This window comes from Ptychodera flava, chromosome 2 (assembly GCF_041260155.1).
Source record: "Ptychodera flava strain L36383 chromosome 2, AS_Pfla_20210202, whole genome shotgun sequence".
NCBI lineage: Eukaryota > Metazoa > Hemichordata > Enteropneusta > Ptychoderidae > Ptychodera > Ptychodera flava.
Window position 1 is genome coordinate 26,840,508 of NC_091929.1, and position 17,742 is coordinate 26,858,249.

The 17,742-nt window shown below is 37.8% G+C and overlaps 1 protein-coding gene across 1 annotated transcript; it reads left to right on the top strand.

Annotated features, from left to right (window-relative positions):
* Window positions 1-1,862: 1,862 nt before the first annotated feature.
* LOC139118135 (uncharacterized) lies at window positions 1,863-12,285 on the top strand. Its single transcript, XM_070681432.1, has 11 exons — window positions 1,863-1,970; window positions 2,709-2,791; window positions 4,860-5,072; window positions 5,551-5,763; window positions 6,934-7,161; window positions 8,450-8,659; window positions 9,119-9,160; window positions 10,040-10,075; window positions 10,328-10,354; window positions 11,009-11,251; window positions 11,639-12,285. Exons 2-11 carry the CDS (start codon window positions 2,737-2,739, stop codon window positions 11,857-11,859), a joined length of 1,488 nt encoding a protein of 495 aa, XP_070537533.1. The 5' UTR covers window positions 1,863-1,970; window positions 2,709-2,736; the 3' UTR covers window positions 11,860-12,285.
* Window positions 12,286-17,742: the final 5,457 nt, after the last annotated feature.

The window sequence follows — 17,742 nt, forward strand, 5'->3', positions numbered from 1 at the left end:
TTTTTATGAATTTTTCTGTAATGTGTTAAAATTTTGGACCAAATGGACATCATATTTCATTGGCTACAATTTGTTATCAAAATTTTGACGAAAATCTGAAAAATTGGCTGCAGTATATTTTCTAAAGGAGACAATAGTTGACTTTGGCGCTCAAAGGGTTAATGACCTAACGTTCGACAAGATGCTCGTGCAACACATTTACCATCTGTTTTAACGTTACTGTCAATTAGGTGTGTGTCAGCTTTGCGTACAAACCGACGACCTTTAATCAAGATCTTGAATATTCAATCGACAACACATGTGCCAACAAATGCCTGAATAAACCTAGGTGTTAAACATTTTGGAAATCGTGGAATTTACCTCAAAACTAGTCCAATAATCACATCCATTCAAGACAATACATTACCAGTTTCGTAAAATTGTTATTGTTTAAAGTTACATTGCACAATTCTAAACCACTAGTAGTAATTTAATTCAGCATACAGACTGCTCCAGTGGCCTCACAGACTGATTAGCTCTGCAGCATCTATGGATGCAATATGGAAATAGTAGCCTTGCTGGTCAGCTTTTCTCCAAGAATATACATGTCCGTAAACGTCCCATATGCCAACTTTAATATTCCAGGAATTCGTGAGCCGATAAGGGAAAACTTGGTGATATATGAAGTAAATTCGGCGTCCTAACTCGAAATTGACTTGAACTTGTGATGCAGTACGAATAAAATATTTAAACGATATTTACAACATCTACTCTTAGTTCCGTTACCGGCTCGCATAGATAGAAGATAAACTTGCTTAACGGATCAACACTAAAGTTCGAAATTCTGAAGTATCCGCATACTTCGTTCCCGAATTCTGTATGAACGAAACTTACAGGGAACACCTAAATAACCCCTCTGAATAACAGTAAATACAACACCCAGACTGATCGGAATAGCTGAAACATAAGACATATCTACCTTCTCAGTTGTGTAGACACATTTTGTGTGATTGATTGATGCTCGGTATAAATCACTATCTTGGCCTTAAACTCGTCAACAGGAAACTTGCGTACAACATTTCTGTATGATGGACTGCAACCCGAGATCGTACCTGTCAGCAGTGAATACGACATGAAAACAGATTCATACACATTTTCAATATGGTAAAAATGGCACATAAGTGCATTAGTCGAACATTTAAGGCAATTGATACAATTTTGGCAAAAAGGATAAATTACATTGGGTGTGTCAACTTATATTCGCTCAGCTATGCATGAACATACCAGCGCTTGTAATTATAAATAAGTAGGTTCCTGACATGGTGAAAATATGCTTCATATTTTAGCATCTTAAAATACGCGTTCATATCAGTACCTTCTAAACAAGAGGAGAATGGCGATAAAGCCATATCATAAATGATAAAAGGGAAAAATACGTATAAGCCCTGTGATTCGGTGACTGCATTTTAATATTTACGGCCCTGATACGGCTTTTGCGGCCGGAGGTCGTACGGCGGAAGGGCCCGAGCGTGCGAGGGCCCGTACGCCGTACGGGCTTATATTTTTCATACATGTGAATTTCAATTACAATTCATCTATATCTGTGAAGGAAACAATTCCTTGTCTGAATTTCTGCGAAAGAAACACGAACGGACTTCCTTCATGTACTTTCCATTCGATTTTTTCTACTAGTCTTATTCGAAGCTTATTCCCGGTCCTAAATGCAACATTTCTTATACATTCTGTAAATGGTCTTGTAGTAGATATTCACTATTCACGAAATAAAATTCCTGATAATTATAATAAGTTGCATAAGAACTGATTGATACTATATGTTCTATGATATATTCTGATAAATTAATATTGACCAATCATTGCAGGCACAGAATTGAACTATTGCTAAATATAAATCGTTTATGTTTTATAAGTAACGACTATACAATCCAGTCCGGTTGTCCCAGTGGTACATGGACACCCTCCTCAGACAATAGGTAAGTATAGTTTGTTTTCACAGTACAGACTTTTCCACAGGAGACCTTCCAAGAAAATAGCTTTATTCACTCTTCAAGATAATACATAGGAAAGCGCAGATTGGTACAGAGATTTCTCGATCGTGGAATGGCAAAATGCTTTTTTTGCTAAACGATCAACATTTTCCAACATATTGGATAAACAGAGGATAACTTCCAAAGACAACAATAGTTGCCCCGAAACGACAGGGTGAATTATATAAATGTAACTTTTTTCAGACTTTTTGACGACGGTTGTGTAATTTACGAGTCCACATTAAATTCATAAAATACTTGGCATTAAGTAATGTGAACATCAGAGAATGTGGGATGTTGAACGAGTAGTACGTTCGGCTGTCACGGGAATATCTTCTAAAATCAGTACGAACTAAAATGTTAACGGCCTGTGGTGGCACCACATTGTCTCATCAGAAAATTTACCCATCAGATTACAATTTGAATGGAAAACAAAAGGCTATCACACCTCCATAATCCTTCTACAGACTAGAACAAAGGCGATGCTAGTGCCTTTAAGAATAGTGCCTTTAAGCTGTGTGCGTATTTCCCTTTCACCTCAACACTTTAAAAGGAACAAACGAACAAAAACGACCGTTTAACACTCATTAAAATCTCCCATCTTAATTGGTACAAGTTGGCCTGTTGGTCGGACACCACAGGTACTTGCAGAGTAGCTGGACTATATGTATGTTTGCTTTTTAGCTGTACTACCAGAAGGGAACCGAGCAGGATGAAGACTCTGATATTGATGTATTTGCTTGCCATCGGACTGCAAGAAACATTTGGTAAATACTTTTAACATCATAACCCCCTCCTCATACTCACTGACCCTCCGCCGTGATATGGATGATATGACTCTGTCATTTTCTTCCAAAATTGTTTCGTGAGAATAGATGATTCTTGAACTTATGTAAATTTGGAATGTAATGGCAAAATATTTAATTTATTGTTACCGTTCGTTGCTCAACTACACTTTTGATTTTATTTGTTTCGATATTAAAATATTTTGAGTGTAGCGAAATAAAAAATCATGCACTTTAGTGTTTTAAATATTTATTAGCGTATTTTTCCTGTGTGCTTTGGTTTCTCTGAAATAATCGTTTCCTAGTTGCCATAACTTTTCAGCGTTACGTCGACTCAAGTATTTAAGAATTAAAGCCATTCATAGCCAGCGAATGAAATATATCCCAGGACCTTTTTTATATACCAAATGAATTAGGTCCAAATAATCCTGTTTCATAAGTCAGGTCCATGACGTATGTACCAACATCAGTGATTGGTTCATCTGGCAGTTTAAGGTCCATTTGCGTTACGCTGATTGGTGGGACCTCATGCGTTAGGTCTCATTACTATGTATTATTCACTTACAGCTCTCTGATTGGTTATTGTGTAGGTCCGGTCGTCCAATGTTCACTGCCTCATTATGCAATGTCCCACGTGCTTCCTGGCTACCGCTGAAGTAATACGTTATTTGTGATGTTCACGGATCGGCCGCAAGTTACAACATAAAATACCAGACAAACCTTCATGCATTAAATTTCCATGTTTTTACTTATCCCTGTTCATTTATACATTACAGGCATGTTGGCTCGTTGTTTTCCAATTGTTGGTTACGTACAAAGTTCATGCTTTTCATTTTCATTTTGATTTGGCGGAGGCATTGGCCGCATTCACAACAGTGAGGCCTGTGAATGACAATAGAGCTTCAAGGCATTACGTAACGGTTTCAGGCGTCAGTAGCTCATTTCAACCAACTACCGCAGGGAAAAGGACAAAATTTCTCCTGGCAATATTTAATTCATGTATAATTCACAGTATCACATAAAATGCCATGAATAGTGAATGAACTCTCGAACAAGGTCAAATCTAACTAGATATTTTGACAAATACTCGGCATGACCACCTTTCTTCATATACTGGGATCAAGCTGCGGCCACGTGCAGGCATCATCCAAAAGTACATGGGACATTGCATAATGAGGCAGTGAACACTGGAGAACCGGACCTACACATTAACCAATCAGGAAGCTGTAAATTGAATAATACATAATAATGAGACCTAACACGTGAGGTCTCTCCAATGACTGCTCCGAAAGTGGACCCTAGAGAAGCGGATTAACCAATCAGAGCATGCAGTACATGTGTGTAGGACGTGTAATATAGGTCATTTTGAAACAGGACTAATAGAACATATCTGGATGTGATTTCACGTATCAGGGTGATTAGTTTCGAGCCTTCATGTTTTCTTCGTTTATTACATGATTAGAAAAAAAGCCCTGAAAAATAATCATGATCTTTCTGTATGTTAGATGTATGATAGCGTGTGTGCTAGCGTGAGTGCTTCACAAACTCCACGGCGAGTGGAGAGGGCGCAGTCAGAATTGCAACATCCTTAGCTCGGTTATTGAACCAATCTTTTTTGAGATTGGGGATTTAGCCGAGCGGTTTTGACTGTTGGCCTCTGCGCTAGGTGATTGGGTGCCGTGCGTTGTGGGTTCGAGCCTGGTTGAAACCATCGTATTCTATTCGGAGTATTTATTAGCTATCCTGCTGTTGATTCGTGCCTGCAGACTTTTCAATAATTTAACAAAAGCGAATAAGATATAAAAGATGTTAAATGTCAATCTAAGCTGTGAATTGTAATATAGATTTTTTAAAGCATTTATGAATTCATCACGAGTAGAGGTCCCAATGATAAATCATAGCACATACCATGCTCATGCACACGGGTTTTAGATAAGATTTATTTGTAACTAGCAAACGAGTTCATTCAAGTTTTCTACTTTTCACCATGAAATGTTTATCTTTTAAATCAATCTGCTTTCTGTCTGGTCGTATTTCATCATTTTTACAGGCCAAATCAAAACAGTAACAGGTATAGGGCTGAAAGAAGGCACTTTGGACACACTGCCCTATCTCATCGATGGCGACCCAGATACTTGTATGGATTCTGGTCCATTGGTAGGCAAACCAGCTGTTCAGATAGATCTTGGAGAAACAATGATTGTCGAAGGTATCAAACTAGTGTTCGCAAAGGACTGCAAAAATTCGTTGACAAAAACAGGATGTAAGTAATATCACGATAGGGCTTTTCCATACGCTCGAGCAGCTATGTTATTTTAATGAAGTGACAAATGACGGTTTGTACTAAATGGATATTGTTTTCTGTGACTCATCTTCGTAGCAGTCGTTGATAGTCTCGGTGACTACACCCGCGGCAGCTTGCTGAGCCCAACTACTCAGCGCGATCATGGTACAGCGAACTTTGTGCAAGGGCGTTGGCTCTTGACAAAATCATTACGCCCGCCAGGCCGCCAGGGCTGGCGTGGAGGAAGCTATCGTATGGTGTATTATGTTTCATCTCAAACAAAAGTTGTGCTGGAATTTCTTTTCAAATTCCAAAGTCATCTTACATGTAGTAACTTTATGAAGTTTGTTTGCCAATTCCCGTCCATCCTTGTAGGAACAGAATGCAATATCAAACAGCGATAATGGTACGTCGACCAACATATTGACTGGTGCCTTGATCTTGTTATCAATTTCAGGTGCCTTTCACAAAACCGTGGTGGACGTGCGCGATGACGCGAATAGCGAAGGCCAGCGTTGTTTAACTGTAAGTTCATGGGCAAACCGGGATGAACTGACAATGAAGTGCAGAGATGGTGCCCTGATGGGTAGATATGTAACATTAACGAAGCAGAAGACACTTTTTGCAAAACGTGCAATATATCTCTGTGAAATGGAAGTCAACACGGCAAGTAAGTGGTCTAACGTCAAGCTTCTTGTAAATACTCTCATGAAGTATGTCAGTTTAACCCTTTGAGCGCCAAAGTCAATTTTTGTCACCCTTATAAAATATAAAGTCAATTTTCCTTAGATTCCTGCCGAAATTTTGATAAAAAAGAAATATTGTGTTCGTGTCGTCCAAAATTATCAGAAAACTCACAGAAAAGTTCATAAAAATTGGTAAAATGTTGCACTGAAATTTTGGTTGGAAAAATACAACACTCAAAGGATTACTGTTATCCTTGACTTTTCCAAAACCGAGATTCCCGCCTCTGACTGACGTAAGTTTGCGATTTGAAAACATGTCGAATATACGGTGATTTCACATATCAGGGGTGATGATTTTTTTTTAGCCTCCATGTTCTCCGGGATACAAGATTAGAATGGACTTAAAAATTCTTATTCGCAGTATTTATTAGCTTTCCACCTTCTAAATATGCCTGCAGACTTCCAAACATTTATCAAAATTAAATAAGATTAACAAGATGTTAAATACAAAGAAAACTCTGACTTGTACATACCCCATTAAAACTGCCAATAATAATTCGCAGCAACTATCGTGTTCATGGCCCTGGTTGGGATTATATTTATTTGTTATTAAAAACAGGTTCATTAACCCTTTCACCACCATGGTTTGTCCCAAATCCATTGTTTTCTATGGTAAAGTTGGACCTGTACACAGGGAACTGGGGGTGAAAGGGTTAAGGTAGTTCGCGTCTCGAAAGTAAAAGACTTAAACTTTTGCTCAAACTTTTCTTAGGGAATCTTTCAACCATTCACTTTCAAAATCCAAAAAAACAAATCGGGGGTCACAGTGCAAAATTTGGTACTAGAGAAACAAATAACTCAAGGTTTACCAGTATTTAAAATTCAAAATGGCCGCCATGCCTGTGTTAACTCTATAAGGGAAAATTAATATTTTCGAATTTCGAAAAATTAAGCCGTTTAAAAGTTTTCTTACAACAAGAGCTTTAAATTGAACCCCCACAAGTGGTATATCAGAAAAGAATTGTAAAAGTTTGAGAGTCTGAATGTCTGTCCCCGAGGCACATTCTACCTTAAAGTGTTCTGTATGTTCTATATGTTTATCTTTTCATTCTAAGTATGTGTTTACGGTGGTTGTACACTATTATTGTTTTCAGGCACAAATAGTCTCGCTTTAGGTAAAACGGTAACAGGCATACGGCTCGAAGCAGGCGCTTTGGACACACTGCCAAACCTCGTCGATGGCGACGCAAATACTTGTTTTGATTCTGGTCCGCTGGTAGACATACCAGCTGTTCAGATAGATCTTGGAGTACCGATGATCATTGAAGCCTTTAAACTGGTGTTTCCGGCGAACTGTAAAAATACCATGTCAGGATGGGGATGTAAGTAAAACAAAAAAAATTGAAGAGTTCTCATTTTCTGCTCTAAACTTTATATGGTAATTTCTCATATGGTCTGACCCGACTCGCTAGAACAGGACCGATAAAAATTCGAATTACAAAATTAATGCTCTACGTCTCATCCACCGGTACTTTGTTCCTGCACTAGTACCGCTTCATGTCATACACACCGCGACGCTTGCACGCACAGACCGATCTGTCCCGATCGATGCCGTGCTTTCATGACATTTTTACGTACGAAAAGGTGATGCAACAAATTCAGACATGGAGACTTGGAAGGAATGTCCGATGAAATTTCGAGGCCTCAAAGCTTTAGCTATTCTCAAGAGTGGGGGTGCCATCGTTATGTTCAATAGCTCAGTATTAAAGGCGTACGGCTGAATGACATAGCGTCATTATGATAGTAAGTTCAACTAAATGAATTGGGTAAGCGGCAGAGAAGGCATAAAACATCAAGTCATGTGACGAACAACGATAAATTTCCTTATCGTAACATAAAAAAATTCGTAAATTCTCAATTGGAATCGAACCTGCAGTGTAGGGCTCTGGTAAAGACATCAGCTGAGAGCTGGAGACTGAACTTTGCAGTGTAGCGCTGTGGATGCATTGTCGAAAGTTGAATCGACAACAGAACAGAGCTTCCGTCAAGTGACAAATATGGGAGGTATATGCCAGCGATATATGCTTTTTGGAGAAGCGCGGGACGATGACTGACAAGTGCACGTGACCAAATCCGTACGTCTGATTGGTAAAGACAGCATTCGGTGTATCCAAAATTCAACCTGATCGGAATTCCGAATGAAAGTACCAAGTAAACATTTGCATAGCTCTAGCATAATAGGCCTTTACTCTCATAAAATGAAAGTAATTCCGGGAAATAAAACCCTGATCGCGACAATATATTTGCAATGTTCGACAATAATTTTGATCCATCCATATCAACGGGACAGTAAGAAGACTGTTCAGTGATAAATATATATCAATCAAGTGGAATTTTCTCAATCTGACGTCATCGTATACGCGTGTTTTACGCGGAGCCGCACATCTACTTGCCTTCGGATTGAAGTTGTCCGGCTCCGCGAAAACACTTGTATACGATGACGTCAAATAGTGAAATATTCAACGGAATATATATAAGAATTGGTTACAACTTCAGGGTTTAAAACACAGTAATTTATTCCTAGTTAGAGTACACCTGACCAATTACTTTTTGCTTCTGTAGTGTTATAGACTCGTGCCATTAATCATATGATTTCTATCATTATTCTAGGTAGCTATCATAAAACTGTGGTGAACGTAGGCAATGAGGCCAATGGCGAAGGCCAGCAGTGTGCATTTATTGATGTCGGAGTTGTAAAGGGTGAATTAATATCGGTGTGTGAAGATGGCCCCCTGACTGGCAGGTATGTAACACTGATAAAGCAGAAGACACCTGCAAAACGTTCAATACATCTCTGTGAAATGGAAGTCTACGGGGTAGGTAAGTAACCAGTGAATTACTTTTATATCGTATTTAAATATATGAGTTAATGTTGGTTCTTGCCTATACTGGCAGACATGATTCATAAACTCGGACGCATGGATTAATTGAAGTTTTGAAAGGATGTTAAATGTATTTTTTGCAAGTATGAAATTAATGTTCAAAAGTAGTATTTGCGTTTTCGGAGCTACATTATTTATATGAAGCAAAAAAAATCATGCGAGAGTGTTTATTAGCTTTTCATCTTCTAAAATAATGCTGAGCTTCACTTATTTATCGCACGGCCCTTTATAACAGTGTTAAATAGTCCTGTGTCTGTCTGTCTGTCTCTCTGTCTGTCTGTCTGTCTGTCTGTCTGTCTGTCTGTCCGTCTTTCAATCTGTCGGCCTATCATTATTCCGGTACGAAGAAACATTGATATGATATATTTTGTATTTTACTCGAATTCAACCACAACAGCACCAGTGATAGAACCTCCACCTCCACCTCCCCCGCCTCCACGTAAGTGTCTCTTTTTTCGGATTGTCAAATCTGTTTGCTTTTTGCCAGGCAGAATTATAGCTCTGTAATTTTTTTACGCTTATACATGCCTTCTCTAAACGGACTGAAATTACTGCCCAATGTCTAAAAGTGTCAACTATCTATGGGAAATAAAAACATTTATGCTGACAGTGTCATAAAGATGATTGGAACCAATTGGGACAATTGGATGGTAAAGTAATGACAGTTTAATATGCAAATATAAGCTCATCTGCTTTTCTTTTTTAGGTTACACGCTTGTTTTTATGAGTAATTTGTAATATTGCAACATTCAGCTAGTGGGCACTGAACACTATTGAGAAATATGAAAAACATGAAGATCCAATATCCAAAATTAGTTCCAATCATGTTCATAATATCACAAAAGGGTTTAGCTCATAAACTCGGCATGGTAAGATTGGAAAGGTAAGTTCAATTACAGTGACCGGCCATAACTTTGAAGCTCTTCTCCTTCATCTAGCATTGGTGGCATCGCTGACTACGCCTACTACATATATCTCGCCAATCCCGGCTACCTTGCGTAATTTACACGGAGTCGAGGCCATGAACTTTTACACAAGTTATGGCGTCTGTTACTTTTTCACCAAAAGCGAAAACACTGAAGCCTTGTAATTTATTTTTAAACGTGAAAATAATACCAGCACCTTTGATACTGCATCGCTTGTGTATCAAGATCAAAGTAAAAAATAGCTTGACCGTGACGTCTCATGAACATGCCTGCAAAAGAAGCGACTATTTGATCATGGGTAAAATCGTCTGTGTGTCTGTCTTTCATTATTCTTGTTGGAAGAAACTTTTACATAATATGTCTTGTATTTTACTCAAATTCAATCATGCCAGCACCAGTGACAGAAGCCCCACCTCCTCCTCCTCCTGGTAAGTATATCTTCCTCCGCATTGTTACATGCTTCCTTTTCGTCTGGCAGAATTAAAGCTACGTGATTTTATTTTAATCAGACGATGAAATACGATTCAAATTAAAATATGCCCCACACATGCAATCAGCACTGGCGTACCAGTTCGATATTGATGGTGTCAAGTTTAGCGGAAGTTGTTATTGAGGTATTGTGAATGACATTAATATATTGTCACTCTAACTTTGTTTGTCCATACATCCTTGTTTTTCAGAAGGGACAACCATTCCAACCACACTAGGTAAGAACACTACCGCATATGCAATAAAAACTAATTCAAGTCAAATAAAACTATTGTAATCACTTTAAATATTATTTTAAAATAATATGCAAGAAGACATGTTGCTGAAAGAGAAATCCGGTCAGAACACTGATAGTCTTGCCTGTGAAATATCTTTGTCGGATCCAATGGCAATCAAATGTTCGTAAATATTTAACAGATCTGAAGTTTCCACATAAGACTTTATCACTTGTTCGAGCCAAGTTTGTCATCTCTTGACAAAAAGTATGGGATTTTACTTCTTGTTGTTCTATGTCTATGTCATTGATTCTTATTAGTCGGAACTTATTTTTCGTCGATTTTCGATGTGCTCGTCGATGTTAACAAACAACATGTATTTCTCCCGAGATCAAAATTTCTGTCTGACTTACATTCGCGTGGGAAATTTTCGTAAAATTTGACGGTTTTCTTGAGTTCGTTGATAAGGTAATAGAAATAACAGACTCTGCTCTGATCATTAACTTTTAATGTAGTTTATGAGTTCAATTTTCACATTCTGCTAAATACTATACAGGCAATATACAAACACGAATAAACCATTGGGGAAAATGAAATAAATGTATAGACTTCTTGCAATAAAAGTAAGATAACATAGCCATTTTGGTGTCAATTCAGCTTGTGAGTTTCCGCCAAACCTGGTTAACGTGGCTCTGGGCAAGTCGGCAAGTCAAAGCTCAGTGAAAGCGAAATTCGAGGGTACCGCCGACAAAGCTCTGGATGGCAACAAGAACACTGATATCAAAGTTGGAAAATCTTGCACCCATACTGAAAAGGAATTCCAACCATGGTGGATGGTCGACCTCGGTCAATCAAAGGATATCTATAAAGTGATCATCACAAACAGACAAGATTGCTGTCGTAAGTATTTAGTTGTATCAAACAATCGTTTAAATTATGAACACGTAGATTTTGTCATTAAAGAGCGTTATTTTCATCACAGTAATACGATATATCCTAAGTATACATTCCACATTAAGCTCTTGTGTACCTAAAGATGGTTGCGCAAATGACTTTCCTTAGCGACCCAACATTCGAATTTAAAATAAAAAAAATAATATTGTAAATTTATAAACACGTCATCAAACTCTAGTCGGGAATCAGCTTTCAAAATTTAAATTGCCCACAGTTGTCTCCATACGAAAATTATAACATCTCAGTCTGTATTACTGTATTAATTTTCAAATACATCTTGCCTCATAAGTTCTTCTCAATGATGTAATGTGCCAATATTTACATTTACAACAGCCTTCCGTATCAAGAATGCTCAAGTACGCGTTGGCGACAGCCCTAACATGGAGGAGAACCCAGTCTGTGGGAACATGGTGTTGGGAAAGCGAGTCAGACAGGAGACCATCACCGTGGCTTGTGGTTGTGAGATTCCCATGACAGGAAGATATGTCAGCATCCAGCTGATCGACAAGACCCAATTTCTACACATGTGCGAAGTAGAGGTCATGGCTCTTTAGACCTAAAATGAATGTAGTGACGAAACTATAAAGTAACAGTGCATGGTTAATGATGAAATTAGTTATTCATGTAATAGAGTATGAACGCTCTTCCTGTTTTTGATTCGATTCTTAATGAAAATGTTGGCAGATAGATTTGTTTTCTTCGACTGATGTAACGTACAGAACGTCTACTGACTAAACACTAAAACTGTTATTTCAGTAATAGCTGGTAAACTTGCACCATTGTACTGTACTGCGCAAACAGGTCCAAGTTATTTGGACATTATTATAACCACTCTTAAAAGAATGGATATGAACAAGCGTTCCTGGCATTTTCATTATATGTATCTTTAATTTAGGGGATAGCAAAAATTCATCTCATCTCTCTCTACAGAAAATAATGCAGTTTTATTCATTCATGTAATAAAATTGTGTTTAAATGCATTTACTCTCTTGTAATACCAAATTTCTTTCTATCAAAGGAAGTAATTGTTTTTCACTATATCTATGTACACTTCTACGGGGAAGCAACGAAGTTACAAAGATATACTTGTAACATGTTTAGGTATGATTTCACAAACCCTGTGAACTCCAAGCTTCAATATAAGCATTGATACTAACATCTTGCAGATATTCAGCTCGCTAAGGCTACCAAGATGGAGAAATGATAGTCAATGACTGGCGATATGTCACATGCACTCCGCTTTTAGTATGAACAAGTTTGAAAATATATCCTGAAAATAGCCCAAGGGCAGTTTTGTGTGCCGACTTCTCTTCACCGTATATATACTAACATCACAAGCAGGAATGACGTCACTAGCACTTCCTCCGCTATTGTTTTTAACTACAGTTTTCAAAATAATACTTGACTACTTCTGTACTTGGTTGCCCTTATTCTGCATAAGGCTATGTTTATTGTTTGTGAGACTGCACCATGCCTTCACGATACACCTTAACAAGCTATAACGTCTTCTGGTAAAATGCCATTGGCTGTAACTACACAAGTGTAAATGGCACGGCGGTTATTCAGACAAATGTAGCTCTTCGATTCTGTGAGTTCTGCTCAGAACTTTGCGGCGGTTCTATAAGCTCTTCTCATTGCTTGAAACATTCGATCAGACGCTATTTATAGTCTTCCGTTCAAGCAATGTCTCGCAACATAGTGGCATCAGCTTACTGATTCCAGGCTGTGCCCCGAAGGCCTTGGGAGGCATTTGCGTACATTGTCGTTCTGATGGTAGTTTGTTCTGAGCTTGGCATACGGCAGATAATACTTAAACTATACTTAAACTATACTTAAACTATACTTAAACTTTTCGCCGAAGATCTTTCTTGGCATGTCATACTTCAAATCTTTAACAAGTCTATATCGTCTAAGCGTCCGACGTTATGGTAAAAACGTACTATGCCAGATAATCCAACACATTATGTACTTGCATTTTCACCTGCAATTTGCAAATCAAAGTGTCTTTCATTCTATTTGCCGTTCTGTTATCATTAACATTTCCTCTGTTAATCTTCTAATGGTCACATGGCTTGTTTGGACCAATTAGTAGTGTAATATAAATATGATAAATACGGATGGCTTTTTAGTGGCTGATCTTCAAATAGGGCTGAGGGCTATGGGGTATAAAGTAGCGCGATTCAGTAAAAGAGAAATCCCAAGGGTGACATTTTATCTAGCAAAGTCTTCAATGGCTATACATAAGACAGCATACAGTCTTATAAGTGTTGACCGTCTTCCTTCAGGGAATAGCTGGCGAGAGTACGTCTGGACGCAGAAACAGAGTAGTGAGTCAACGACAAAGATAACATCGTTTATTTCTAATAGATGGACGTTACATATTGGCTGGCTCTCTCTCCCTCCCCCCCTCTCTCTCTCTTGTTCGTAAACATACCTACCGTGGTTATTTGCATTCAATGCCAGAGGCGAGCGACGAGGATTTGACGTTTAAGTAAAGCTGGATATTGATAGAGTTGTAGTCTCTATTACCTCCTTTATCCTAAATATATATCACATATTTCAAATATTGCTTCACTGGCATAAGGTTAACAAAGACAAAAATGATAAAAACTAGTTTAACTCTTTTTTACATTGAACAATCAGTTTCCTATTTAATTACCTACAGGCTGGTCTTATCAGTAACAGCTGTTTATAATTAATGAACCCTTAGAACGCATTGGAAATCACAAATCCACAGACAGATACAGCCGCACAAATACGGCACGCTGGGTATAAAATGTGAATAAAAAAATTACCAAAGTCAGAGTTCGGTGACAAAACAACCAAAAAATATTACCTGATTGCAGCAAGTTCACGAGAGCTTTCACAGGCTACTGACTGTGCATTAGGTCAAAGTTGAAGTAACAAAACGTAACCAATTTCCAATAGTACAGTCACACAGGAGCTGTTGTGCACAGAATGAGTCAAAATAAAGTCAATAACAATAGGTAACTAAATAGGAAACTGCTTGTTCAGGATGAAAAGAGTTTGTGTAGTGTGTATTAAAGTTCTTAAAGTAACACTCTTTGGTATTCTATGATAAAAGATTCTGCGTATTACACACAGGGTTCAAGACTCGTTCCTTTAGGAAAACTACCTATTCCATGAAGAACAACATTGGGTCCATATTGGAATTCTAAGTTCACGTTACATAGACGCTTAGCAGTTGTGTGGTAGCTTGGTGTCGAACAAACTCAATGACTTATGTTGTGTGCGTCTCTCAGCTTCTGTGGTACTGTAGAGCTTGTGATTAATATAGAGATTTCCGAATAAAGCATAGTGGATCAGGCATCTAAATACATTCATCAGAAAGTAGATTGTGAACTCTTCCGTAAAGAGTTGTTGGTAGAGAAAAATCGCATTTCCGTCGCTGAAATGATGAGTGACAACATATGACAACAATGATTTGATTGATTCATTAGTCCAGCACTCAAACATTTGTCGATTTTGAACAAATCCTGACGGGCGTGTCAAATCAACAGTGTACGCTTACCAGTTCCTGACAGCTGGTACATCACTACCTGCCAGTGACTCGAGATGGTTAAACCTTATTTTGTGAACAATTAACGTCGCATGGACCCGGTAATATTTTACACTAAATGGAAATAATTATTCGACCAGTTTTCTTGTCACAGAGGAAGGATCAGAAAGCCTTGTAAAAAAAGGATCATCATGAACATGAATACCCTTACCTTATTCCAGGAACGAATCCAGCCACAGCATAGCTAGGCTAGGGTTACAGAAATTGAAGCATCTGTTTCGAGACTATGTAAGGTCCACTGCAGAGCCCATCGAATCATATTGTGACCAACATAGCTGCCTCTCTTACTTTTGCTGACAACAGTACAAACGGTGTTTCGAACACGACGCTATTTCTTTTAAAACTTACCATGCATATCAATGATATCAATCCGTGCTGAAGCTTGCACAGATATCTATGCAATGTGCGTTGGCAGCGCCCATATCATCTCCCAACTCTCTATTTTTGAAATAGTAAAGATGTACGATATTGATGTTAGTTTATAATAAATATTATGATATAACTTTACTTGCATATGTTAAAAAGAGTAAACGAAAGAACTTTGCAGGTAAAATGAAATATTTAGAAGACGGGAAATTAATTTGTATTATAGGTCACTTTGCTTAATTCGAGATACAAAACGGCTGGGGACCTGAATTGCCTCATCGCCTGCACGCGTAGGCTATGTGCCTGATGGAAGGCATGATGGTTTCAAAGACCAGCAAAGCAAGCATTGTAGATCTCAAAACGTTTGCTTTTTTTAAAGTGGTGTCACATGCAACCCTCTCATTTTACAGTCGCCAAAGAACTTCTCAAGTGTGCCACTATCAATATAATAAAGTCAAACCTTTCGTCATATTCGTCACATTCTCCCGTGTTTGGTTTGAATAGTACGTTCCCCGAAGTGAAAGACTCAAACTTTTGTTCATACTTACCTCAATGTATCTTCAATCATACTCTTACCAAAAACAAACAAACAAATAAACAACAAAAAACTACTCGGTCACCGTGCAATGATAACTACTGGTAAAACAACTTACCTAACATTTACCGATAGTTTAAATTCAAAATGGCCACCATTCCCGTTTTAACTCTATGGGAAAAATGAAAGTTTCGAATTTTGAAGAACTAAGATGGTGAAATTTTTTCTTACTCCAAAAGCTTTAAAATGAGCCCCAACAAATGGTAGATCAGAAAATAATTGTAAAAATTTGGTAGTCCGAATATCTGTCCCCGAGGAGCACTTCACCTCAACCTCCGCTTCAAACAACCTACTTGTTATTCATGTGCTGTCGAAACGGTCAGTATATCCTATAACAAATATTAATCAATTCAAGCTGTTCGAATTTTTGAGTGTTTAGTCACTTGTACATGCATCTGTACCTGTCAAAATTTCATGTGATTATTACTGACATCAGAGAAGCTAATTTTGGATAAAGTGCGTTGAGCGAAGAACTTGTCATGACGCAAAAGACACAGAGGACACACAAAAACTCATTATTATAAAATAGTTTATGTATTTAAATATGGAGTTTATGGCTCCATATTTGCAGCAAACATATTGTCGCACTTTCATGTACTTTAATAATACCTAAATATATGATTGTGTCACTTCGATTTGCTTTTCATCCTTTCCTAGTCTGTGATCTTAATTGGATTAGACGTTTTTTCAAGACAGGTGGTCAATAAAGCTTAATCTCGATTAGTTTGTAATCCGTCATATTCATGTCATATCGTGTATATATTCTGAATCATGCACCTTTAATTTTCGAGATGATGAAGACTGAAGTCAATGCCCTCTACATTTCGTCAATGCTACATCGTTGTAAAACCGGTTAAGGTAAATTTAGAATTTGAATACACATGTCTCTCGTCCTTATGTTAAACGTTTGTCTCCTGGTGAAAACCCTTTTAATTACACCAATGTCACTTTATTATCACAGCTTTTCCATACATTTAAATATATGATAACGTGCACATGTCTCTCGTCCTTATGTTAAACGTTTGTCTCCTGGTGAATACCCTTTTAATTACACCAATGTCACATTATTATCACAGCTTTTCCATACATTTAAATATATGATAACGTCTCTCTGAAATTCATTCGCATTTTTTGTGAAGGACTGTCGATATATACGTTTTATGACGAATTAAACGAGAATTTTGTTTTACCTTTTTAACAAATAAAATCGTGTGGATTTTCTTCTGTCAATGCTATTTAAGCTTATGTTTCTCTATATACTCACTCTATCAATCCACTGGAATGCAACCTATCGGAAAGAAATACAGTCTGCACATAGCGTTTTGGTACATTTTCATGAAGTTCAATCCCCAATAATACTGATAATTTGCATCAGAACGAACTAGCAGTTCATATGTCCGTCCCCAGGGTTAAGAGGCGCCTTGTTCTCAGGACATGTTTCTTGTTGCTGTCGTTTATTTATTTCCTGACGCTGGAGTGTCATACTGCCAATAAAGATTTATACTACCGACCTAAGTGTCTTGGTCTTAAAACTGGTTTTCAAAAGATTTCTTATTGAATTTGTTCTCCTTCACTGCATCCAAAGTGTAATGTATTTGTCCTGCGATAATCTTACGATGTTTAATCATGCGTGTGATTGCCTAATGCGCCAAATAAGCGAGTGTAAGATACTAATCTATGGACGCTGTCACCAGATTATAATCGTATTAACTTTGACACAGTCAACAACGAACGAACCAGCAAGGGAATAACAGAGTACTGCACCGCACAAGTTTACTTTCAATTATGAGCTAGTGCGATTGGGAAAAGTCATATATTCCACCAGGACGATAATTACAGTTTTGGCAACTTCTGCATTTATTTATACAATATGTATGGTTCCCTTCTTGCCAATGG